Source organism: Coturnix japonica, chromosome 18, assembly GCF_054131305.1.
Source record: "Coturnix japonica strain WE chromosome 18, WE-NBRP24, whole genome shotgun sequence".
NCBI lineage: Eukaryota > Metazoa > Chordata > Aves > Galliformes > Phasianidae > Coturnix > Coturnix japonica.
Window position 1 is genome coordinate 4766014 of NC_140680.1, and position 23042 is coordinate 4789055.

The window sequence follows — 23042 nt, forward strand, 5'->3', positions numbered from 1 at the left end:
TTGGTGAACAGCTATTGCTGTAAGTCATGGACTAAAATAGGATTTTATCCAACCTAAAAAGCAATCAACAGAGGAATGAAGTGTAATTTCAGCTGTTGCTCTGTGGTTATCTGTTCCGACAGCCTGTGTTTAACACAAATGCCATCATTACTGTGGCTGCTGCTGAAGCCAAGGGTGCAGCCGGTGCCCAGCCCTCCCCGCCCTGACCCCATGGGTTTCAGCCTTAGTCACAGCCCAGGCTGTGAAAAACAACACAAACCCTCCCAGCCTCCCTCTGTTTTCTCTTCTCAACAAGCATCTTCTGAAGTGCCACACTTTGCAGCCCCCCATTCTGTCCCATGATGGAGCCTCATCCCAAAGCAGCACTCTGGTATCCCCAGCCACTCAAATATCCACAGATATCTCATAGCTCTTGGCTAAAAAATGTCCAGAAACTAAAGACAGCTTGAGCCCTACACAGACTGTGCCCTTCACACCAGCATCCTGATGCTGCTGAAGTGATGGAAAGGGACCATCAGGACTGCTGGTGATTCCCCAGAAAGCTCTCCTTGCTTCTATCCACTCATGGTTCTGAGTTTGTTTTGTTATTTAATACATTTGGTGGGGGGGGTCTTTTTCTCCCTAGAATTTGTCTGATCACTTTCTGAAGCCCTGTAAAATGTCTCCTGTGATCGCTCTCTGGTTCTGTTTCTCCTCTGGCTCAAGTGCTCTCAGAGCATCAGTCCGTGGCACTGCATCATCTGAGCCATGCGTGGGGATGGGGAATATGAGCAGAGCCAAAGAGATTCTCACCACCAGGAAGAGCCACAGTGGGAGCGGAGCTTCTAAAGCCAGAATTGCTTATAAGGCAACAAAAGGTCCCAGCTGTGTTGTCAGGGTCTGTCCTCAGCCCTCTGCTCCCTCCAAGACCCAGGAAATGGCACAGCTGGGAGCAGCTGGAGGCACACAGCTGGGATGGGCAGAAAAAACAAACAGCACTTCAACAAATGTGTCCATCACACTGAGTGAGCTGAGCCGAGGCTCTGCCCTGCACTCAGTGTGAAGCACACATCCATTGCTGCCCCAGCTCCGCCAGCATGGCAGCTTTCAGCATGTTGAACACTAAGATGCTCCAAGTGGACAGTGCAAAATAAATCCTATTAGTGCAAACGACACGTGGCAAAGGAGAATCGGCCACAGCAATAACCATAAGCTCCTGCCAAGGGCTGGGGACAGGGTACGCTGGGGACCTGGAAGTGTCCAGCGAGGACGCAGCTCCAGACTGAGTTAATGGCACACGTGCAGCCAAGAGACTTTAGTATTGTGGTTAATTGTGATGAGCAATAAAATTCCAGCTGGGGCAGCAGGTCCCAGTGCCTGCCAATTAGTCCTGGCATCCTGAAGACAGACCGTAATGGGATTATTGAACCAATCCTATTGTGCACTAAAAGTGTTTGGGAAACCTTGTTGCTGCTGAGCTGCTGAGCACCATGTGGGAGCTGCAGAGGGAGCCAGGGCTTGGAGCCACGCTCAGCACCTCTGCTCACTCCTGGGCAAAGCATTCATCCTGCCAATGGTGTTCCAGGTGATACAGCTGGGCAGGAAAACTGATGGAGATTTTGCTGATTAAAATTAAAACAGGATCTTTTTCTCTCTTAAAAGACAATCCCAAAGAAACCACATTAGCCCCAGGCTGAGAATATTTTGAAGGGAGCTGCTGAGGCAGGGAGCTGCTGCCTTGGCCGTGGAACGCAGGTAGCTGTGACTCAGAGCTCTGTCCCTCGCAGCCCTGCTGAGACCTTGTGTTACACCAACACAGCAATTCAGGCTGGGAGCAGAGGCTCAGCCTGATGGCAAAATGACATCAGAAATCACTTGTTAGGCAATAAAAATGGCAGCGGAATGTGAGTGAGGTGAGAGCAGATGGGCTCTGGGTTGAGTCTGCAGGAAGCATGAGCGGGATGGGGTTTATGGGGATGAAAACCATTTGATTGTTAAAGTAACATTGTGACTGCAAGCCCATCAGGAGCTTTGATTTTCCACCTGAGATCCTGCAAGCCCCAGACTGAGGGAGGTGCAGTGGAATTCTCTGACAACTGTATCCCGTGCTGGGTCCTGCTGTCCCCATGAGGCCCAGAATCACTAACAGCCTGCAGCCAGCCTCTCAACTGGCTCTGAATGTAACATTTCCACTGCATTAATTTCCACTCATTATTGATCACCTTGTAACATGTCCGGAGCGTGCTGTGCTCCAGCAGCCAGCGGCTCTGAGCCCATCAGTATTTGGCTGTGGTGCAGAATGAGCCCCAGGTCCCCACTGCTCTATGTGCTGCTGATTCTTACAGAGGGATGTGGCCCCAAATGTGGCCACTGAGGCAGCCAGCAGCAGCCCTGGGTACAAGATCTTGCTATCCCAGATAGAGCCATCCTATACCAACAGGCTGCTGACAGCAACTGACTAACTTCCCCCCCCCCCAAATATTTTTGCCAAGTCGCCTACATAACTCAGAAACAAGATCAACCTCCTCCTCTGTCACTTTAAGGTGCCAAGAACATGAACAAATGGCAACAACCCTAAAGCTGTGGGCTGCTATGGGGTGACCCCTCTTGAGCCCTGCTGCTTCTTCAGCAATGCAGGTCTGGAGGTTCTGGGAGGTTGTTCCCTGCCCATGATCACTGCCACCCCCACAAGTGGGGACAGTGCCATCCTCATCCCGCAAACCTCACAGCAGGGACAGGAGGTGGGACTGAAGCAGGACCTAAAGTATTGGGGGGGGAGGTAAGCGGCTCGCAGGAGGAGCAGCCAAAGCGCGCTCCCTTTATTGATTTATTTATAGAGCAGGAGATGTTCATGCCAGACCTGTTGTTTGAACTGGTTTCCTCTCAGCATGCAGAGAAACCCCGCTGTGCCGTGTGTGTGTGCACGTGTGTGCAGAGTGCTAATCCCTTTCCGAGTCCCCCCCCCAACTCCATCTGCGGTTCCTGATGCTCCCCCCTGATTCTTCAGCATCCCATTCCCTCATCCTGCCTGGAACAGGGAGCGGCTGGCAATTAAAATATTAGCAGGGGGGAAGTATTTCATCATGCACATGAATATTCCTGAGTCCAAGGAATTGTAATGAGCTGGAAATGCAAAAGAGAACTTCTGTGGGTCAGACCCACAGCCCCATAAGTGAGCCCTGGCACTCCCCCTGCAGTGCTTGGTGCTCTGCTGGCACACACACAGAGCTGTACCTTCAGATTTTCCTGCATTTTTATTATTATTTTTATGCCCCGAGTTTTATAATATTCCTCTTTTACAGCAGAGTGTTTTTTGTGATGGGTTTTTCTCTTCTTTTGGGGTTTTGCTCAGCAGCATAATGAGACAGTGGGATTTACGGGCAGCGCTGGGTGTTCTGTTACAGCTTTTCTGAGCAAGATCAGCACTTCTGTGCTGCCCTGCTGGCCTCTCCCTCTGCTTTTGGTGGTCCCCAGGAGGCTCAGCACACATCAGCCTCCAGCTGTTGTTGGAGGGCTCACACGGGAGCTGTTCCAGCTGAATAAAAACTTCGAGAGCAGCAAGGCTTTAACAGTCTTCCGAGGTAGTTCTGCTGTCACTCATTAAACCTATCTCAGATGAAGCCCTGCTTACAGGGGACAGTGGCAAAGAGCATCTTCTGTTGGAAAGACAAGGACAAATGCAGAGGTCTGGAACAATCGGATGGGGACTGGAAAGCAGCAAAGAGCCACACAGAGCCTGGAGCCACAGAGCAGCAAAGGGATGGCGATACCAAATACCTGGATACCAAATACTTGAGGTTTTGTGAGATAGAAAGAGCAAAGTGCTTCTTTCAAGCTGCGGTCACAGTGAGACTTCTGAAGAGCTGCAGTGGGCTGCCCGGCTCACAGCAGGGCTCTGGGAGCTTTGGCATTTATTGTCAATGGGCTTCAGAGACTCACTGATAACAGCCTGCTCAGCAGGAGTGTGTGCTTAAATAGCTGCAAGCACCTTTTCCTTGATTGCATGGAGCTGACGCTCAGCTCTGTTTAGCTGCAGCCCCACAGCAGGCCGTGTATAGGGCAGCAGGTGCCAGTGCTACAGACCTGATCCTACAGCACTTCCCAGAGAAGGACAAGGGCTGACAGCTCCTTTTTCTCTTTCCCTCCCTTCTGACAATTTGTAGAGATGGCGTTTCGGTGCTTTTGCATGCATTTCATGGATGTTTCCCTGCATGTTGGGTCAAACGCTGCAATTTTCACTGCGAGAGAAAAAGTTGCAGTATGATCCATGCTAATCCGAATATGTTGCTTGGTTCTAAGGGCTTTCCAGAGGGTCACATCACCTCAGCACAAAGCCTTTCCCAGTGCAGGAGCACTGCTCCCTGTAGCAGCTGGGTAAGGCAGGGCTGAGCCATTAAGTTCTTCCCCTCGGCAAAATGAGACAGTGTTTGTTGGGCAGTTTAAATAATTCAGGGAGGCATCGCACATGCAGGAGAGACTTGTTCATTCCCACCAGCTCACTGCCATTCCCTGGGTTCCTGGGCAAAGGCTGAGTCGAGCCTTAGGCTTGAAGGGAAGGGAAGGGAAGGGAAGGGAAGGGAAGGGAAGGGAAGGGAAGGGAAGGGAAGGGAAGGGAAGGGAAGGGAAGGGAAGGGAAGGGAAGGGAAGGGAAGGGAAGGGAAGGGAAGGGAAGGGAAGGGAAGGGAAGGGAAGGGAAGGGAAGGGAAGGGAAGGGAAGGGAAGGGAAGGGAAGGGAAGGGGGTTGGGTTTGCCTGTGTTTCAGTGCCCCTGAAGGCTCTTGCCAGGCTGGTGCTGTGCTCAGCCCCTCATCACTGTGGACTCCAGGATGTTGCAGAGTCCTTGGGAATGGTCACACAGTGCCATATGTCACAGGATAGGTGATATTTGGTGATCCCTTCCTACGAATGCTGCCTGTGCTAAAAAATAATGGTGCTGATCCCTGATTCCCTGGTGACACATAGCCTACATCAACAGGGTATTACTGCTGCATTAGCAAAGCTCCCTCTGCAGAACCACCAGCCAGGCCAGCGAGATATTATCCCATTACATTTGGAAATGAGACAAGAAATCTTGTATGGTTTCCCTGCAAGGGACAAGGCAAATGGGCATGATTTCTTTTTCAGCTTTGGCAGAGCCACAATAAATGTCAGCGGAGTGAGAGCAGAGGGCAGGAGATGCTTGAGACGACCTGAACGTGGGCCAGCAAGTGTAATGCAACCTAAGAGTTTGTCTCCCAAATGGTGGACTTGGGCTATCCTGAGCATCACTGCCTTTGATCTCACAGGAGAATGAGAGCAACTGGGAGAGCAATGCTTGTCCTCAGTGCCTCTGGTCAAAAAAGGAGTAAAAAAAAAAAAAAAAAAAAGGAGAGAAGAAGAAATGGAAGCTGAGAAGAGTGAGGTGAATTTAAAAGCAGGTAGCAGCTTCCCACGAGAACAGTTTGCTGGCTGAAAATGTCACTCTCATAAAAATGAAAATTTTTCCTTTGGGAAAAATTCAAGATGGTTGAAAAATTACCAGTTTCCTCTGGGAGAAGGGATGGGAGAACCAGAGCCGCTCGTCTCGTCCCATTTCTGCCTTCAGGGAGAAAACAAAATTAATGGGCACCGGTTGAGCAGTCACGCGTCGAGCTGTGGCACTCCACTGCAGCTCTCCTAAAGCTGTTTCTCCACCCATTCTGAACATCTTCTCCTATGAAAAAAAAAAAAAAAAAGATAAAAATCTGGTATTGCATTTTGCCCCAATTCAAGTCAAAAGATTGCTTTGAAATCCCATTCACAAGCATGGGATGGGATTTTCATTTTCCAGCTGGCAGCGGGGGACTTACATCAGCAACACCTATTGCTCTTCCCAGCGAATCCTGCCCCAGCATCTTCAGTTTAACTCTCTGCCAGCCCTGACACCTGTGGCTCAGCTGAACATTTCAAATAACCCAGTGAGGAATACGGGGGCATTTCTGCCACGTAGGAGAGGAAAACAAAAGGGTAGACTGAGAAAAATCGGCTTTTAGGAACAGAAAGATCAGGCTGTAGCAAAGTGACAGCTGGAAAAGGTAGCACAAGGATGAAAGTGTCTGTTCTTCATCCTCTGCTTGGTGAGGATGAGATGGGATGGACTGGAACTGCAGCAAGAAGGTTTGGGGCTGGTACGCCTTTAGGACAGCAGCGGAACACGGGGTGAACACTTTCACACTGCAGAACGGATGCTCAGCTGTGGCACAGCAGGGTCCTGCTCCCTCCCAAACCCATCCCCATCCACACTGAAAGCACAGAAAGGAGCAGTGGTATCCCCAGGATGGAGCTTCACCCTGCCCTTGGGATATAGGAGGGTGGGCACAGAGGGGGGGTGATGCTGCTCTGGAGCTCACCATGCTTTTATGTTGGCTGATTTTTGTCATCTGCAAAGCTATCAGTTGAAAATGCCAAATTAGTGCTGTTAGTCCACTGCACCGCTCTTATCGGCGTCTCTCAGGATGGAAGACACTTCAAGATGATTATTGTTCCCCACTGCTCCTGAAATGAAAACGGCCCTCCCGGAGCGCTAAAAGGGAGCCGAGAAATTGTTTGCCTGAATTTGCATGAAAAGCCTTGGAGACATAATGAGAGCGGGTGACAAGCCCAGTGTCACCTTCTGCCAGTTAAATGGGGGAAGAAAACCTTCTCTTTTCATCCCCACTCCATTTTAGGGCTCTGTTTCCCATTCCTGTCCCTCAAGCTCCCCCCTCTAACTTCTGATTGCGTGGGCTCAACGTGGTTCCGTCAGCCAAAACCTGCAGCCAGGAGCTCAACAACAAGACTTGGCTGATGAAATGCCCCCAGCATCAGGGCAGGGGGAAGCTGCAGGACAGCAGGGCCACATTTCACTGGGTTTTGGCTGCAGAGAGGATCTTCACCAACACTGGCTTTGCAACTTTTCAACAGCAGTGTCCAAAGGGATGCAAAATCTGCACACACAAGCATATGTGTGTGTGTGTGTGTGTGTTGTGCAGGAAGCTGCCTCAGGGCTACCCGCATCCTGCCTCCAGCAGTGAGTTTGCTCACAAGTTGCATTCTGCAAAACTGGTAATTCACACCAGCCTCGTGGGGTTTGCTGTGCTTCTTGAGTGCGGGTTATCCCGAGCTCTCAGCTTTCCTTGAGAACTGTACAGTCACAGAATGGTTGGGTTGGAAGGGACCTTACAGCCCACCCAGTTCCAACCCCTGCCGGGGGGGACAGGGAGAGAGGGGGAAAGTCCAACAGTGCAGGGCTTTGCAGTTTTGAGGCAGGAAGCAGCCAGAGAATGGGCCCAGACCCACCTCCTGGTGAGCTGGTGTTGGGCACAGGGTCTGCTCCTTCAGCCCAGCTCTCATACCTGAGCCACTCCCTGCACTTCTCCCAGAGCAGCCCTATCTGCAAGAAATTACCTGCAGCAAACAAGCAGAGGCTGCTTCCCTGCTCTGAAGCTTGCCATAAAGGGCAAGGGGAGGGAAGTGTGAGTGGGCTGCTGAGCTGCACAGGCACTGTGGGAGGGTTGGAGAGGGAGGTTCACAGCATCCCTAACTCACTGCCTGGAGATTTCCTCCCCTCCTATCATCGGCCCTCAGAGCCAACCTGGCTGAGGCCATCCTAGGGACAGCAAACACCCAGTGCTGGAGCTCTGCTTCCCACCCCACGTAGGTACCAGCATGTGGAAAAAACATAGCAGGGGGTCACACAGGTGACTTAACACTCAGAGAAAACATGCTGTCTCTGCTTCTCCCTTCCTTAGTTTTCACACCTCCTGTAGCACAGTGGGAGTTTTCTCACCTCCCCCAGCCTGGCAAAGGTGGGATGCTGTGTGCTGCCAGTCTGCAGGCAGGGAAACCCAGTCCCAGTGTGGGGCTGGGGCAGTGTTCCTGTTTGGCAAGGCTGGTGGTCATGGCAGAGAATAAGGAATGGCTGAGATCCAGGAAGGTGAGGAGTTGTGAGAATCAGGTGGGAAAATGTATGGCTGAGGATGAGAGGTGGCTTGCAGACCAAAAACCCAGCTGTGTGGTCAAGAAAGGAAGCAATTAAAGGCTCTGTGCTTTGGCAATGGAAAGAGAGCATCAATTATAATGGAAAATGTTTATATAGCAAAGGGAAGGTGGGCGGGGATTGGTACTGCACGGGAGATGTGAAGGGTTAATGCAAAAAGTAAGATAAAATTGCTGGGGAGAATCCACTGCTGGAAGGGCTAAAAGCAATAAGAAAGGCGTTCTTAAAATTATATTATTACAGACAAATGCTTAACAGAGACAGCAAAATTGCTAATGATGATACATAGCAGGCAAAAACATGCAGCAAATATTTCTGTTTCGTGCTCGGAAATGAGCAGGCGGCTGTATCTGCTTCCCATCTCCCGTCAGGCTGCTCGAGTTCTTTCTCCTTTGTTAATGATGTGGACACACTAAATAGCATCTGCCCACACCCAGTGCTGCCACAGCACAGGTCGGGTTCCCAGCCCAATGTGGTGGTGGTGATGGTGGTGAGCATTGGGTGGAGCGTGGGCTGGGGGTGCTGCTGGGAAGGGATGCCCGGGGAAATCCCTACTGTTCAGCATGGCATTAATCCAGGGCAAAATGAAAGAGAAGCAAATGTGAGATTCAATTAATAAAGAATTAAAGGATAGAAATCTAATTAATGTCAATCCACATGGTTTTATGGGAAACAGTGCTTTGCTCTACCATGTTTGGCACACAGACATGGCCACACGCTGCAGCTGGGCCACAGCTCCAAACTGGGGGTGTCCTGGTACCAGAAGCCCATGCAATGTACATTAGGATGGTTATCAGTGGGAAGGAAAAGGAGAGAAGAGCTGCTCTGTGTGAGTGGACAGATGGAAGAAGGCTGTTATGTAGCACTGCCCCTGTCCCTGAGACCTCCATCCCCATGGCTGCAGCCCCAGGACTGGACACATGGAGGTAAATCTGTGCTACACTTCTCTATGCTTTGAGACTCAGTCCCTTCCAGCCTCACTGCAATTCCACGGCCCTGCAGCGTCTCCTGGCACTAGATCATTTACAGTGCCCAGGAGGCAAACACAATGACTCATTATTATTAGTTAATGAAGCATCCGAGCACTAAACTTGCAGTCTGCTGAGCAGATGAGGAGCTCGGGCTGAGTCTGATTCACCCCACAGCTCTGATTCCTCAGTAGAGCATCTGTCCCAGGGCTATTCCCACTGTCACCCCATGTCCCAGTATGGCACCAGTGCCACCACTCCTAAGATCCAGTGAAGCACATGGGGAAGGAAGGACCCTGCTCTGCATTGCCACTGCCCCATAGGGTTGGGGGTGCAGCAGGAGGGAAGGACATGGCACGTCCTTGGCCCGCAGCACTAATAACACAGACTTTCTCAGACTGCATCTCCTTTCCCAGAAGGATAAATATTTGATAACAAATTACTTTGAAGATAATCCACTTAATCCTTTGCCATGTCTCCAGGTTTCACTGTAATTAAAGTGTGATTAATTTTCTAAAGAAAAGCTAAAAACCCATCCCTCTCTTCGCCCCATCTGCCTGCGGCTGTGTGAAGCCCAGAGCCATCCTCTGTGCTGTCACGCTTGGATCCAGGGCTCAGGAGCCAGATGTTCCTCCAGCACCGTGAAGGACACACTGCAGAAGGGCACAAAGACCCCAAGAGCTGCACGAGATACATCCCTGGGCTGAGAAGGGGCTTTCAACTCCTACTCACCATACATGGGCTGCCTCTAAAGCCCCCCCCAGACCCTTTTTCCCCATCGTAACCAGCTGATAGATGCCTGTGCACTCTCTGTGTGTGACACAGCCCTGCACCAGAGGCACTCAGCCTCACCACCATCCCACCCCTCAGCTATCTCAATGCTTTTCCACTCCCCCGATACCTAACCCGGGGCTGACTCAATTTATCAAAAATAGAGAGTGAAGGGAGGTGTGAAAGCCAGCAAGGAAAAAAATGAAAAATAAAAATAAAAGAGAAAAAGAAATGAAACCCAAGGAACCCAACTCAGGCAGTCAACAACCTCCTCCGCCTCCCCCGAGAGCCCCACAGTGAGCTCTGGCACCACCGCTCCAATCACAGTACATGAGGAGGGGAGCACAAGAGGAAAGCAGTGTTGTGAATCCCAGTGTGACCCAGTGTTGGCTCTGCATCCCATCCTCTGCATGGCAGGGAGCCATGGCATGGCTGAGCATTGTGGCCCCTCAGCCCTCATGCAGGGAGATTGCAGCTTCCCACAGCCCCACCTGCAGCAATACTGTCTGGAGGTGGCACTGTGTCCCTCCATTGCTGGGGTGTCTCATTGCAACCCCATCCAGCCCAGCTGTGTCTGCAAGGCAGTGCCTTTGATAGATATAAAGCAGCAAATGGAGCACTGGGATGTGCCATGTCCCCACATGTCATTGGGATTCTAGTCTCAGCTTCATGCTACAAGAAAATATGAGATGTAAGGCACTGGGTTTTTTTTAGCTCTGCATCATATTCGCCTTACATTTAAGCTTGATGCCAAGTCATGGCTTGAACCCAGATCCATTCTTCCCCAAGACTTGAGGCTGCTGAGTAAACCTTGCATCTCCCATGTGAAGTGCATAAAAGAAGAGCTGTGGGAATCCCATCTCAGTGATTGCTCTCAGAAGCCACCGGACAGCTGGAAGCTGGGCACAGGATGAAGCAACCTGACTGTGCCAAAGCCTTTGGGTTTGGTTTGGGTCCATCTGCAGTGAGATGTTTGCTCCAGCACCTGGACCAGGTGCGCAGTGATTGCAGCCCACCACAACCAGCACTCCAGCTCCAACAGCTGCCCAGCAGAGCAGAGAGCCCCACAGCCTTTCCTCTAGCAGGAGCAGCCCCAGGATGCCCACAAGGCACACACAGGTCTACCCAACCTGACACCAGCAACTACTTTTTGCATTTATTCCCCTTGAAAACACCTCCTTAATGTACACTTAACATTACACTTAAGTGACAATGAATTACACGTTTTATTTAAGAGCAGACTCAAGGAACAGTGTAATTCCCTATAGACTAATGGTGTGTTTCCCCTCACAGACAGCTAATTAAATATTTAATCAGCACAATAGCCAGTTAAGTATTGTATATGGGCATAAATACAACCCAATACATTTCCACGCTACATTAAGCTGAACCTTGTAGACTCTTGTCTCCCCAGCATCAGACATGACAGCTCAGTCAATGCATCCTTCGAAAGCAGATTCTATTTATTTTCCATCATATTAAGTCAGCATCGTTTCGATTCTGTCCCGATCGAGTGTATTAACTCTTCAGCAGGACTGTATGAATAATCTGCATCAAACTGTGGATTAGGTGGAGATTGCTTCCTTCCTGCTCAGCGGCTCTCTGTGAGCTGACTGCAAATTTCAGTGAATAATTTTGCTTTGGATTGCATCCTGGAGCTCCAGCAGCGACTGGAGGGCCATTGTGCACAACGGTCCTCAGCTGCTTTAGAAGAGACAATCCGTGCCCGGAAGATTGAACAATTAAAGACACAAGCCAGAGGAAAGGAGAAAGAAGAGAATTCTGAGTCTGTTCTTTTAATGGAGAGGGCTGAGGGAAAAAGAGATCAAAAATTAGACTTTCAGACAGAGTTTGTCCATTCGGTGCAGAGAGACGTTTATTGCATTTTCTCACACCTAGGAGATGCATTCATTCTGTGGTTGTCGTATTTTGGGCTTGATTTCTATTCAGTTTTCTTTCCATCTCCACTTCCCAAGCTCTCATCGACTCGGTTATAACTGCAAGAATGAATCCATTTACGGAGCATTGTTGCAAAATGAATCAATAAACCCAGAGCAAACACAAAGCCATATCCCCAGCGGCTGGAAGGGGCAACGTGTGGTGCAGCAGCAGGCACAGGAGCACATCCCATGGTGGGATCAGTGCTGGTCAGGAACACTGTGATCACTTCCTGGCACCACGAACAGAGCAGGATGGGGCATCCACCACCTCTCTGGGCATCCTGTGCTTTATTGTAACCTCTTTTTCCCCCTGTATCCAGTTTAAATTTCCTCTCTTTTAGTCTAAAACCATTTCCCAGATCCTGCACATCATACATCTGGGATGGCACTGGCAAAATCCTGCACACTGCAACTGTGAAAATGGAAGTTTTTCCAAGGTTTTTAGCCTTTGGAAAGTCAAATGGAGGAAGTTAGAGAAAGATCAAAATATGGCAGGGATGCAATTAGGGAGGTTTGGGTCACTGATGATGGACTCAGCAATGCTGCATGGCTTCATGCCTCCCAGTGACCCACAGAGGGCTGGGTGAGGCTGTGTGATGGGCTCCACGACCTCCAGCTTCTTTCCCCTCCCTGCATTATTTCATCCTTGGCCAGGATGTGATGTGTCGGTCACTTCACCCCAGTGATGTGCAGTGAGGCTTTAAGCTGCATGAATGCCCTCCGTTACGCAGCCATGGCCTTAATTGCAACCTGAATGCCACCAAAGCTAAATCTGATCATAGACAGCAAAGTGATGGGTCTGGAACCCCACCTCCAAGAACTCCCACCTGCCCCATCTGCTTCCCACCCATAAATCTCCCCCAGTCACTGAATGACACGCTGGTGCTCAGGGTGATTTCCACATTTCTCTCTCTGCTGTGTTTAGTTCAACCCCTGCAACAGCTGCCAGACATCATAAATCACCCAGCAAAATCCTGGGGCTTGGGATCGCTGTCGTGTAAAACAAATGTCTTCCAGATTTCATAGCGCCTGGTGCTGGTTACAAACAGTCAGTTGCTGGTTCTTCCTCCTCTCTTCCATTTATTTCCCAGCCCCGCATCTCTGCCACTCCTTGTCTGCTATATATCTCCCATTTATTGTTATTTCTTTCCCCCTTTTGTTTTAATAAGTCTTTTGCTGTGGATTCTTGTAAAAACAGCTGCTCTAGCCAGTTAAATAAATAAATACAAGAAAATATCTGGAAACAGATGCCCTGGCATTGCTTCAGCTGTAATCTGCTAGATTTATAATTCCTCTTCAGTTCAATATTGATTCAGAATAAAACAACTCAAAACACACTGGCAGCTCGCAGCATTTCATAGCCCCTGTCTTCCCTCCCTGCCATAACAGTTCTCTTCATCCAGACGAAAAGCACACGGAGGAACAAAACAATGCGAGCTGATGAGAGACCCAAGTGTCTGAAGAGCAGAGGGTTTATGTCTGGGAAGGCTCAAAAGAATACTGTCAGCTGCTTTTTTATGGCTTTAATTTCTGTCCTCCTGCCCAGCAATTGCTGTCTCCTCTCTGCATCCCTCCTCGGTCACTCTCTGACTTGCAGGGGGTTCCCAGCACCAGGACCAGGTTGGGCACTGGAGAGGGGATGCTGTAATGGCAGTGTCCTCTGTGTGTGTGACATGGGAACAGGCTCTGGGCTTCTCAGCCCCCAGACATCCCTGTTGGGGGTACAGCAAGCCACTTGATACCACACTGAAATGATTTCATAGCAGTTCCCTTTGGTAAAGCCCCTTGAGAGACCTTAAAAAAGAGAGAAAGGAGAGGAAAAAAAAAAGAAGAAGAAGAAAAAGAAGATGTCAGGAAGTTTTCTTCTGCTCTAGAAACAAAAGTGCATACATTATCAATGTACCAAATACACAGCTCAGATCCTCACCTGCAAGGGCGCAACATGCACAAGTGTGTGACAGAGAATCCCTGGATCATTTCATGCTCCATTAAACACAGCTCTGAGACCAAATGCCCTGACAGCTCTCCAGTGAGATTTGCTATTGGGCAGGTTGGGACACACAGGTTGGGAAGTTTATTTCCTTCAGGGAGGGAAAGGGGGACCTGGGCATGCTGCTAGGGGTGGTGTCATTGTCCACATCCCTGTAGTCCACAGACTGGGAGCAGGAAGGGTCGAGTTGCTGATTGCAGGAGGAGGAGAAGGAAGGAAGTTTGGGACCCTGGGGATGAAGGCAACACCATGCACTGAGCTCATGTGTGGTGTTTCCTGCCATTCCCTTTAGAAAGGGAAAATGAAGCACAAAGGACCTGGCTTTCATATGGCTCTTGAACATGAGAGCCCTCAGAGAGGACCTGCTTGAAGCAGAGAGCAGCACCTTGCTGGGAAAGTGCTCAGCAGGGCTGGCTCAGCACCATGCCCTTTGGGCAGCAGCCACTTCAGCTGCCACATGCCCTGCTGGGGTCCACAAGGGGTGATTTGTGCCCAGGCCACAAGGAAGCTGACGAGGTGCTGACCTGCGCTCAGCCTCAGGCTTGCTCCACAATGCTATCTCCCTATAGAGGACCCCATGCCCCAGCCTTGCTCCATAGGTCAGCTCCTGTGCTGATGTTTCTCCACTTGAAAGGCACTTCTTGAATTCTGGATAGGATTCTCCTCTCTTTTCCCCCGTAGTGGGGCTGAGTGCAGTAACTCAAGATGTGATGATCTGTATCATTTAAGTTTTTATGCACTTCACTTCAACTCACCCATAACCAGCTTTACTTTTCCAATTCTCCTGCCTGTCTTCAGCATGTTTTAGTGGTGCAAGCGAAGTTTCTCACACTTTGCAAATACAGAAGAGTCTGAGCATAGAGATGCTCCCAAGCTACTCAGTTCCACTGGGAAGAAGACCTGGGACCCACACAGTGCTTGTCTCATCCAGCCTGAACCCATGGATCTAGAGTGGAGCAAACTTCTTCCTCAGGTCCAGCACAGTTCTGCACAGCTCTTCCTAGGAAAACTCCCAGCTACAAGGCTCATGGCTGCAAATCTCTCTTAGTGTCAGCTCTGCCTTGCTGTCATGTATACACTGAAGAATCTGCTCTCAGTTCATCCTAGCTAAAGCCATGTTGGCACATTTGGAATGCTGCTACCTGTTCCATGCATGAATAGCTGTGACAGGAAACAAAGTCTAAGAAGCAAAAAGTGAGGCTGAAGGCTGCAATGCTCAGAGCTTCCTTAATTATTAGAGCGTGAGCTTCTACATCCCTTGGGAAGCATGGGAAATATTGGCCTAAAAATGCACGGCGTGCTCAGAGCAGCACAGGCAGGGAGATGTGGGGACATCTCACTGCAGTCAGCCTTGCTGTCTCCACCGGGCTTGGAACGAGTCCGATTCATTGCAGCATTACCTGAACTCAGAGCAGAGAGAGCAGACAAGGCTCATTGCCTATGCCAGGCAGAAAACTGCAACAACAATTGCGGTTTTCTTTCTTTTGTAATAAGGTTACGTGAGCAGACAGCAGCAGGAGACCCTTTCCCTCCTCATCCCCATGCCAAGATTTGTTAGCATCCTCCTGTGCTCAGAAAGTGCAGCAAAGCCACACAGCCCTTAGAGCCACACATGTGCCACACACCGTACCCCAGCCTGGAAGTGGGTGAGGGATTTGGGATGTACTTGGGGAAAGAAAACACAACAAATACATCCCGTTACAAAGCTGACTGTTGGTACATTCACACAACAGTTTGCATTGTGTAGGATGAATGAGGCCCACGTCCCTCTTTGCTTCACGCTCTGCACTAGCAGCAGGCTGGTCTTGTCCCGCACTGCTGCCTCTCGCCCAAAGCAAATGCAGCAGATTTCTATGTTGACCGTGGGGATTTGGTTCATCCAGGTGGATCCATGGGGAACACTGGCTAGTTTGTTTTATTTCTTTCTCTGCTAGAAGCTGTGCATAGGTCTGTCCAAAGCAGATTAACCTCAAAATCATTCTCAACACAGAGAACTCCTATTTTGCTTCCCTATTTTTTCCCTTACTCCACCGGTTTTGGTGCTCTTTCCCTTTTCCTGCAAGGCCTGGATGCCCTCCCACAGGGCTGGGGCTCACAGCTGCTTTTAAAAATCCTGCAGTCACCCTCACCTCCCTGAGCAATTCAAGCACTACTGTAGTTTTGCATCATCCCCAGTGCTGGTGCCCCAGGTTTGGGGGCACCCCAGTGTGTCAGAAGCAGCACCTGCTGGGCGGCAGAGCAAGGCTTGACTCCTGCCCACAGGTGGCTTGGTTGCTGAGCACAGCACGTTGCCTTTTCTGGGGGAAAAATACAGGAAAGAGAAACAACAAATCAATTCCGTTCACGTGAGATTTGAGCTGATCTTCAACCAATAAATGCTGAAGGATAAAGCAATGCCAAAGAAAAGAGAAAAAAAAAAAAAAAAAAGTCCTGTTGTGACACGGTCATGTTTGAGCTTCATTTATTATTTAGAGATGGTTTTTCCCCCTATTTCTCCTCCTGGTTAAAAACTAGATTTGCAGAAAGGAGCAATGCCAGCATACCAACACCTACCCCAGAGCCCAGCCCAAGGGTGAGCAGAGGAGCTGCACCCTGGGTGCCACCTCACATGGGCATAGTGGGGACAAGGAGCTCACAGCCACTTTCCATCACCCACCCCTGCAGGAGAACCAAAGCCAGCACCAGCCCTTACCCATTTTGTGCTGCATTCTGCCTCTCAGCATCTCAGCGCATGAGCTGGAAACCAGGCGACCCAGCTTGCTAGCAAAGAGAGCTTCCAAATGGGGATTGAGCAGTGATTAATTCATCCTATATTTGTTTTGAAAAGTGCCTCAGCAAGGTACACCATTTCCCTTTCCAGCTCGAGGCTTAACATCCACAGACTTTCTTCCGTCTCAGAAACAAATCCACATTTATTTTGCATGCACCCAATTAATCCCCATGGCATTACATCCAACAGGCCAAAATGAGAGCTGTCTCTACTGAAACACTTCAGGAGAAAGAGAAGAGGGAGAAATGCTGGGCTGTTAGTGGAAGAAGTCAGTGAAGCGGTGTTATAGCAACATACCAAAGCCGTGTGCTGGTACCACCCATGGTTTTGGCTGGGTTTTCTTGGCTTGCAGACTCTGCTTGGGAACCTGCTGGGTCCCCCAGTCCCCAGTGTGACATTCTGGAAAGGTCCCAGCTGGAGGGCACGGGCATTGCAATGTGCACTCATAGCACACACAACCTGCTCACTCCCCCCATGGAACCCAACCATTTATCAGAACCCCACCAGTGGATGAAAGCCCAGCGAGGTTGGAACTAAATGATCATTAAGGTCCCTTCCAGCCCAAGTCATTCTATGATTCTACGTATGACTGCATGAGCTGTACATGGTTTTGCAGCCCACAATGACTTGGGAAGGAAAACCTGGGGCACTCATCTCAGGTGTGATCACTGCAAACTCCACGTGGCTCTTCATTTGGTTTCATAGTTCAGGATGCTCTCAGGCTCAGCACTGATTTACCTGCAGCATCGGACATATTCTGTTCCCTGTTAAATCTTGTGCGACTCTGCCGAAGTCAATCTACGAAGCAAACATTTAATTTAGCAAGCAGACTCAGAATCCCAAATTTAAACATATGTCAAGCCAGCTAGTAGCTTTGTTTTAATTAACTCTCAAACTTTGTGGCTGTCATTTCTTTATATAAATGAGGATGTTCTGCCAAGGGCAGAATGTAATCCTGTGCGTATACCTACAAAACCGTCTGCTGCTTCCCCACTGCTCTTCAAAGAGCACAGAGGCAAAGGGATGGGCTGTTGTTATAAGGGTCCAGATGGCAGCACAACATTCTGTGGTCTTATATCAGAGGTCATGCAGCTCTGCAGCCTGAATCCTGGGTGGGATGAGATGAGATAGGATGGGATCATTAAGGTTGGGAAAGACCTTTATGACCATCTAGTCCAACTGTCCAGCTACTGTCAGTATTGACTACAGTAATGAGGGTAATTTGAGTGTAGCTTTATTGGTGCTGCAGTTGAAGTCTCGGTATTGCTTGGGGTACTCAGCAATGAGGAATGGCACTCGCTTTGCTTTTGGGGCAAGAAGAGGGGAATTTGGGGGCTCAGTTGTCCCTGTTCAAGAAGGAACAACACAAGCGCTAACAGCTCCAGAAAAGAAAGAAGCTGGCAACCAATCCTCATTTATAGTTAATAAGAAAGAAGGAGTGGGGCTCAGAACTGCTCTCCCAATCCGGTGTTTTCCCCTAAATCGAGGCTCTCTACGCCTGACCATGCGGGCAGCCGCCACCTAGCGGGCTGACAACTTCGGTGACACCCCAACCCGCTCTGCCGGGCAGGGTGGGGGGATCGTGAGGTTCTCATACACTTTCTATTGCTGCTGTTTAAGGCAACAGAGCGTTTCCCTCGGGGCTCTGCGTTGGAAGAGGGCCGTGTTTGAGTCCCCGGCATCCCTGCAGGGTGCTGCGGTCACAGTGATGCCGTTCGCACGGGGTTCGCTGCTGTTACTGCTGTTACTGCTGTTATTGCTGACCCCCAGGGCTTTTTGCTATGAAGAAATGATCCCTAATTTCGGGACATCGGTTTATTTAAGCCGCTTTGTTTATTTAAGGGAGAAAAAAAGAAATAAATAAATAGCCATCCCGTGCCTATCCATCATCTGCTTTATGTGCCGGCGGAAGGCACTTTAATTACCACGCAGATCTCCACCAGGGCGCTAATTGCGGAGCCGCTCCGCAGCAATTAACTCACCGCTCCCCGCACCGCCCCCGCGGGCCGAGCCGGGAGGAGCGGGGCTTCAATAAGAACCGCCCCGTCCCGTCGGGGTGGGAGTGGTCTCGTCGGGTCCCGTCCTCCCGGCGAGGATCGGAGCGGAAGTGCCCGAGTTGCCGCTGAGCAAGTTGCGCTCCATCAGGGCGGCTCCGCGCTTCTCTTCCTCCCGTTCCTTACGGCGGTGGTGGTGGTGTTGACTCCGATGCGGCGGAAGCAGAAGCGGTTGCTGCAGGCGGTGGGGTTGGCGTTGGTCGCCCTCGTCTTCTTGCCCAACGTGGGGCTCTGGTCCCTGTACCGAGAACGGCAGCTGGAAGGCGGCGGGGCGAGCGGCGGGGAGGGGGCGGCAGTGGGGCCGCCGGGGGCAGCGGCCGGAGAGGCGGCGGTGAGTGGGGCGGTGTGATAATGAGGGAGAGGGGGGGTCCCGGCTGTGCGAGGGGCTGCGTGGGGCGGGGGGTGAACGCTGAGCTCACCTGAATGCACGGGCTGGGGTGGGGGGTGGTTGGGCTGAGCGCTCCCCTTTGCCTGGGGGTGCCCGGCCATGGGTCAGTGCCTGGGGGGCTCAGCCCACCCCGCCGTGCGTGGGGAGGGATGGGGGAGGCAGCGCCCGACTGAGCCGGCTGCGATGGGAGCGTCGTGGCTCTACGGGTAATGCGAGGGCTGCCTTTAATGTAAGGTGAGGGATGAGGGTTGTGCACAGGGATGGGCTGTAGGTGGGACCCGTGGATCCTGAGAGCGGAGGGCTGCTTGTCTTTTTGCTGAGCGTGGTGAGGGAGTGGAGCGAGCTCTGTGATCTAGGGTAAAACCAAGGGTCCCAACCTTACTGTACAGAGGATTCTGCCTCCCAAAGGAGAGATGTCTGCTCCGTTTCTCCTCACCTGCCTCAGGTGCGGGCAGCGAGCACCTCCTTTTACACCTGGTGCCCCCAGGCCCTTGTAGCTACTTACAGGGCATGGTGTCTGTGCACAGCCCTTCCTGAGTGCAGCAGGAGCTCGGGGCTGTCCCTGAGTTCTTCCCACTGTGTGCCCACTGCTCGGTGACATTGCAGCGGTCCCAGTGGTGTAGCTGTAGATCTAACAGACAAACCCTTCTGCTCTGTATGAGGGACAGCAGTGGTACATCACCCAAATCAGACATTTGTAAGCTCAGCTTAGCTGTTTTACTTCTGGCAATGTAATCGCTTTATCCAATTCTTGCTTTGGCTCCGTACCATTAAGAATGATGGGGACGTGAAAGCTTGAAATGTCAGCATGTAACTATCATCTCAGCTGCTGCTTCACAAGACTCTCCTTCTTCAGAACCACTTAAAACTCTTGGTTGTCTAAATCTTTCCCTCCTTGGAGACTTGCCATTATGATTGCACCGTAAAGGTAGAGAAACTCATTGTGGTAATTCCTCTCTTGGTACAGGGCATAACCAAACTGGGATTGGTCTCTTCCTTCCTAAAGAAATGCTTTCCAAGTGTGAGCATTTGAGGTTAAGCCCAGGTGTGACCATCATCATCTCCTGCTTATGCCCCATGTTGGTGGGGGAAGAGGCTGTTGTGTGCCATATAGTGATTGTGCAGCTGACTCAAAACTGCACAGAATTGCTTTTAATGCACGCAGTGCTTGTAGCAAATCTAATGGTGCTGCCTTACACTTGGGTTTGTGTTGTGTGCAGGCAGTCTGTTTTGCATGACTGACAAAACCCAGCCCTGCAGGCCAGGGCTGCACAGCTTTGCATAGTTGGTGTTTTGGCGAGGTGAGGACCAATGTAAAGTTGCAGCTTCAAGGCGTTATGGAGGCGGAAGCTGGTAATTATCCTTGGGAGGCTTCAAAGTTCCTTGCTGTGGAGGTAGCAGTTAAGCTGGGTTAAATCTAGAAGAGCAGAAGAGATGGTAACAGGCTGACTTCTTATTTTTGGTCTTCCAAAACGGTCCCTGAGCTGTGGGCTTTGGGTAAGAGGAGCTGTAAGCCTGGCAGCTTCTACAGTGCAGTGCATCACTGCTGATTTCAGTGCATGTTCAGTCATCTCAGAAGTAAGATATGTTGTATTGCCTGGGCTATGCAGAACGTTCATTCTGTTTTTCTTTATCCCGTAGCTGTTTGAAGCGTGACAGCTGTCCATAAATTTTGAGGTCTGTTTTGTTTCAAGGGTGTATTGAACTGGGCTGCAAATATTTGTGCTGATTACAGGAGAATTTGAAACGAAGGCTTCTGTGCTTGTGCAAAGCAGAGCTGCTGGGTGCAGGATGGAGGCTCGACCTTCCCTTCTCGTTAATGTATAGCTATGGGCCACAGTGGTTCTGATAGCAAAGATGTCAGTGTATCATATGTGTGTGTTTTTCAAGGACTGGGCCCTGAAATGATAGTTGCAGTTACAGTGAGCAACAGAAAACGTACCTCGAAGGACAGCTGGCTGCCACGGTGAGAATAATTTCAGATGAAGCAGAATAAAGATAAAACAAATGGTTGTTTGTTTGGTTGTTGGTTGTTTTTTTTTCCTGTTGTCATAGAGTTATCTGCCAGCTGACTGCAGAGAGTTTGTCGGGCACCCTCAGTGCTGATGATTCCAATGGTCCTGACAGCCATTCGCAGTTCTGTACAGCTCATCACCTTCCAGCTTGTAATGAATGCGCTGTTTGTCTGCTTGCTCGTGGAGCCCTCCAGAAGGGCTGACTTCTTAACACTGAAACTAGTAAGGCCATAGGAGGCTGTATCATAAAAATCAATATTTGTAGCAGTCAGAAAAGAGATTTTTTTTGTCTATTTCTGGCTTTAATTTGCCTTCTTGTGCAGACTCTAGTCTGTATTGGAGGCATTTTAGATGTGATACAAAATGAGGTTTTCAATGAGATCTCTGTTCATGTTCATTCTCTCTCAAATAGTGCATGCTGTTCAGTAATGTTATCATCTGGAGTTACAGCAAAAGGAGAGAAGTTTTAAGCAGCAGTTGGATTAAAATGGTAAAAAAATAAAAGAATTCCTAGAGTATGCAGTTGTGATGCTAAGATTTGGATGTTTAAATCACACAGAGAGTTTGTGTAGTTGTGTACCTGTGCTGCACGTTACTTTCAGCAGGGTGGTGTATCCATACAGGCTATCTTTGCCTTGATAATCTTTCTGCCTGAAACAAAGCTACCAGAAAGTTAAGTAACCAGGAGCCGTGTAAATATATTCCTGAGAAGATTATGGTGGATTGTTTCTGCAGAAGTTCCTGAGCAGTTAATTGTTTCTGTAGTTACCCTGGCAGGGGAAACATTATGGTAGCTGAAATTAATGGGGTGCTTCAACACCATGGGTCAGGTCTGGGTTCTTTCCTTCTGCCTTTGGGTTTCTGCTTCTGGAGCTTTGCTGGTTGGGTCTTGCCCTGCAGAGAAGGGGTGATCAAGCTGTGATGGACCTACCCAGGTCATGCTGCAGATGTCAATACTGCATTGACTTGCTTCAGCTACTACTGCATGTGCAGAAGCATCCTGTATCATAATGGATTTATGATTGCTCACCAGGCAATATGAACCGGGAGTTCCTTTTTTCATGGCGTGTACCACAACGTTGGTGAGGGTGGTGGCTTTGGATAGGGACGATAGGATGGAGGTACTAAGATGTTCTGCTGATAACAGAAGTATTGGCTTACCTTCCTATACTCAGTATATTTTCTTCCTCACCAGTGTGTATGTATCAGCATGCTAATGTAATAAAGATTGACTCTGGTGTAGTTTCATCTTTCTCTTTATTTTTTTTTAAACAGGTATTCAGTAGGTAAAGCACACATGATCTGCAGGTGTGGAGGATTTCAAGTGAAATCAGCCCGCTCCTTTTGTCTCTTGAATCTCAGCTCTCTGCTTCAGAGGCTGCTGGGCATCGCCAGCCCAAACATTTAATTGCTGTGTGGTCCTGCGGTGTGTAAAACACAGATGAGTTGGTCTGTGGGCTGGTGGTTTGTGCTTGGGCTGATGTGATAGCTGCATGATTCCTAATCCTCTGCAGAGATTCCCCTCAGTACCTGTCTGGCCACGCTGGAGATCCGCACTGCGTGGTGTGTGCTGTTATGGGAACGTGGCGTCTGAACTCCAGGAGAGATTAAGCTTGAACATCTCATTCTCTGAATTGCTGGATAAAATCACTGTGGCAAATTAGCAGCCTTTCGTTTTATTCATTTCATTTGATATGATGCATGCTTTATAAAGTCACCCTGTAGCTTGTTGTAGTAGTAATTTGTGCTCTGTAAAATCACTTGTGAGCATGATGGAAGTATATAAATCACAAAGCTGATTGTGTGGTGCCCTCTGCTGCCAGTTCTACCTGGCTGTTCAGGGTTGTGAATGAGACGCAGGCTTCAACTGTGATTGAAAATTTGTGAGAACGCAGCCCTTGGGCAATTTGGGGTTGTGAACTTTGGCTTTGGTGCAATTAAGTTCCAAGTATCTGGGCTGTACTGCTGAAAAAGCAGTCCTGGTTATGATCTAAGCAGGAAGCAGCACGATGCTGCTTCCAAAAATGCTGCCGCTCACATCTTCTTCACTAAAGGAAGAAGATCAGCTTTGCTATACCATCCTCAGGGCAGCTATGGAACTGTCTGGCTGTCAGCTTCATGTTGCTGCTGGCACATGTTGCTCGGGAATGGGGAGATTCTGCAGACTTCCCC

The 23042-nt window shown here is 49.8% G+C and overlaps 1 protein-coding gene across 4 annotated transcripts in view; it reads left to right on the top strand.

Moving 5' to 3' along the window:
* The first annotated feature begins 18476 nt into the window (after positions 1-18476).
* The window catches only part of GALNT10 (polypeptide N-acetylgalactosaminyltransferase 10), a 78419-nt gene continuing 73853 nt past the window's right edge, over positions 18477-23042 (top strand). For 3 of the 4 annotated variants that reach the window (XR_014935416.1, XM_015875854.3, XM_015875855.3), the window contains exon 1: positions 18487-18798. Coding sequence is in view for 2 of the 4 variants with exons in the window: in XM_015875854.3 (XP_015731340.2) it covers positions 18619-18798 (180 nt within the window). In the remaining 2 variants the exon portion in view is untranslated. Of the gene's footprint in view, positions 18799-23042 lie in introns of all 4 variants that reach the window. The other variant, XR_014935415.1, reaches the window with a different exon arrangement.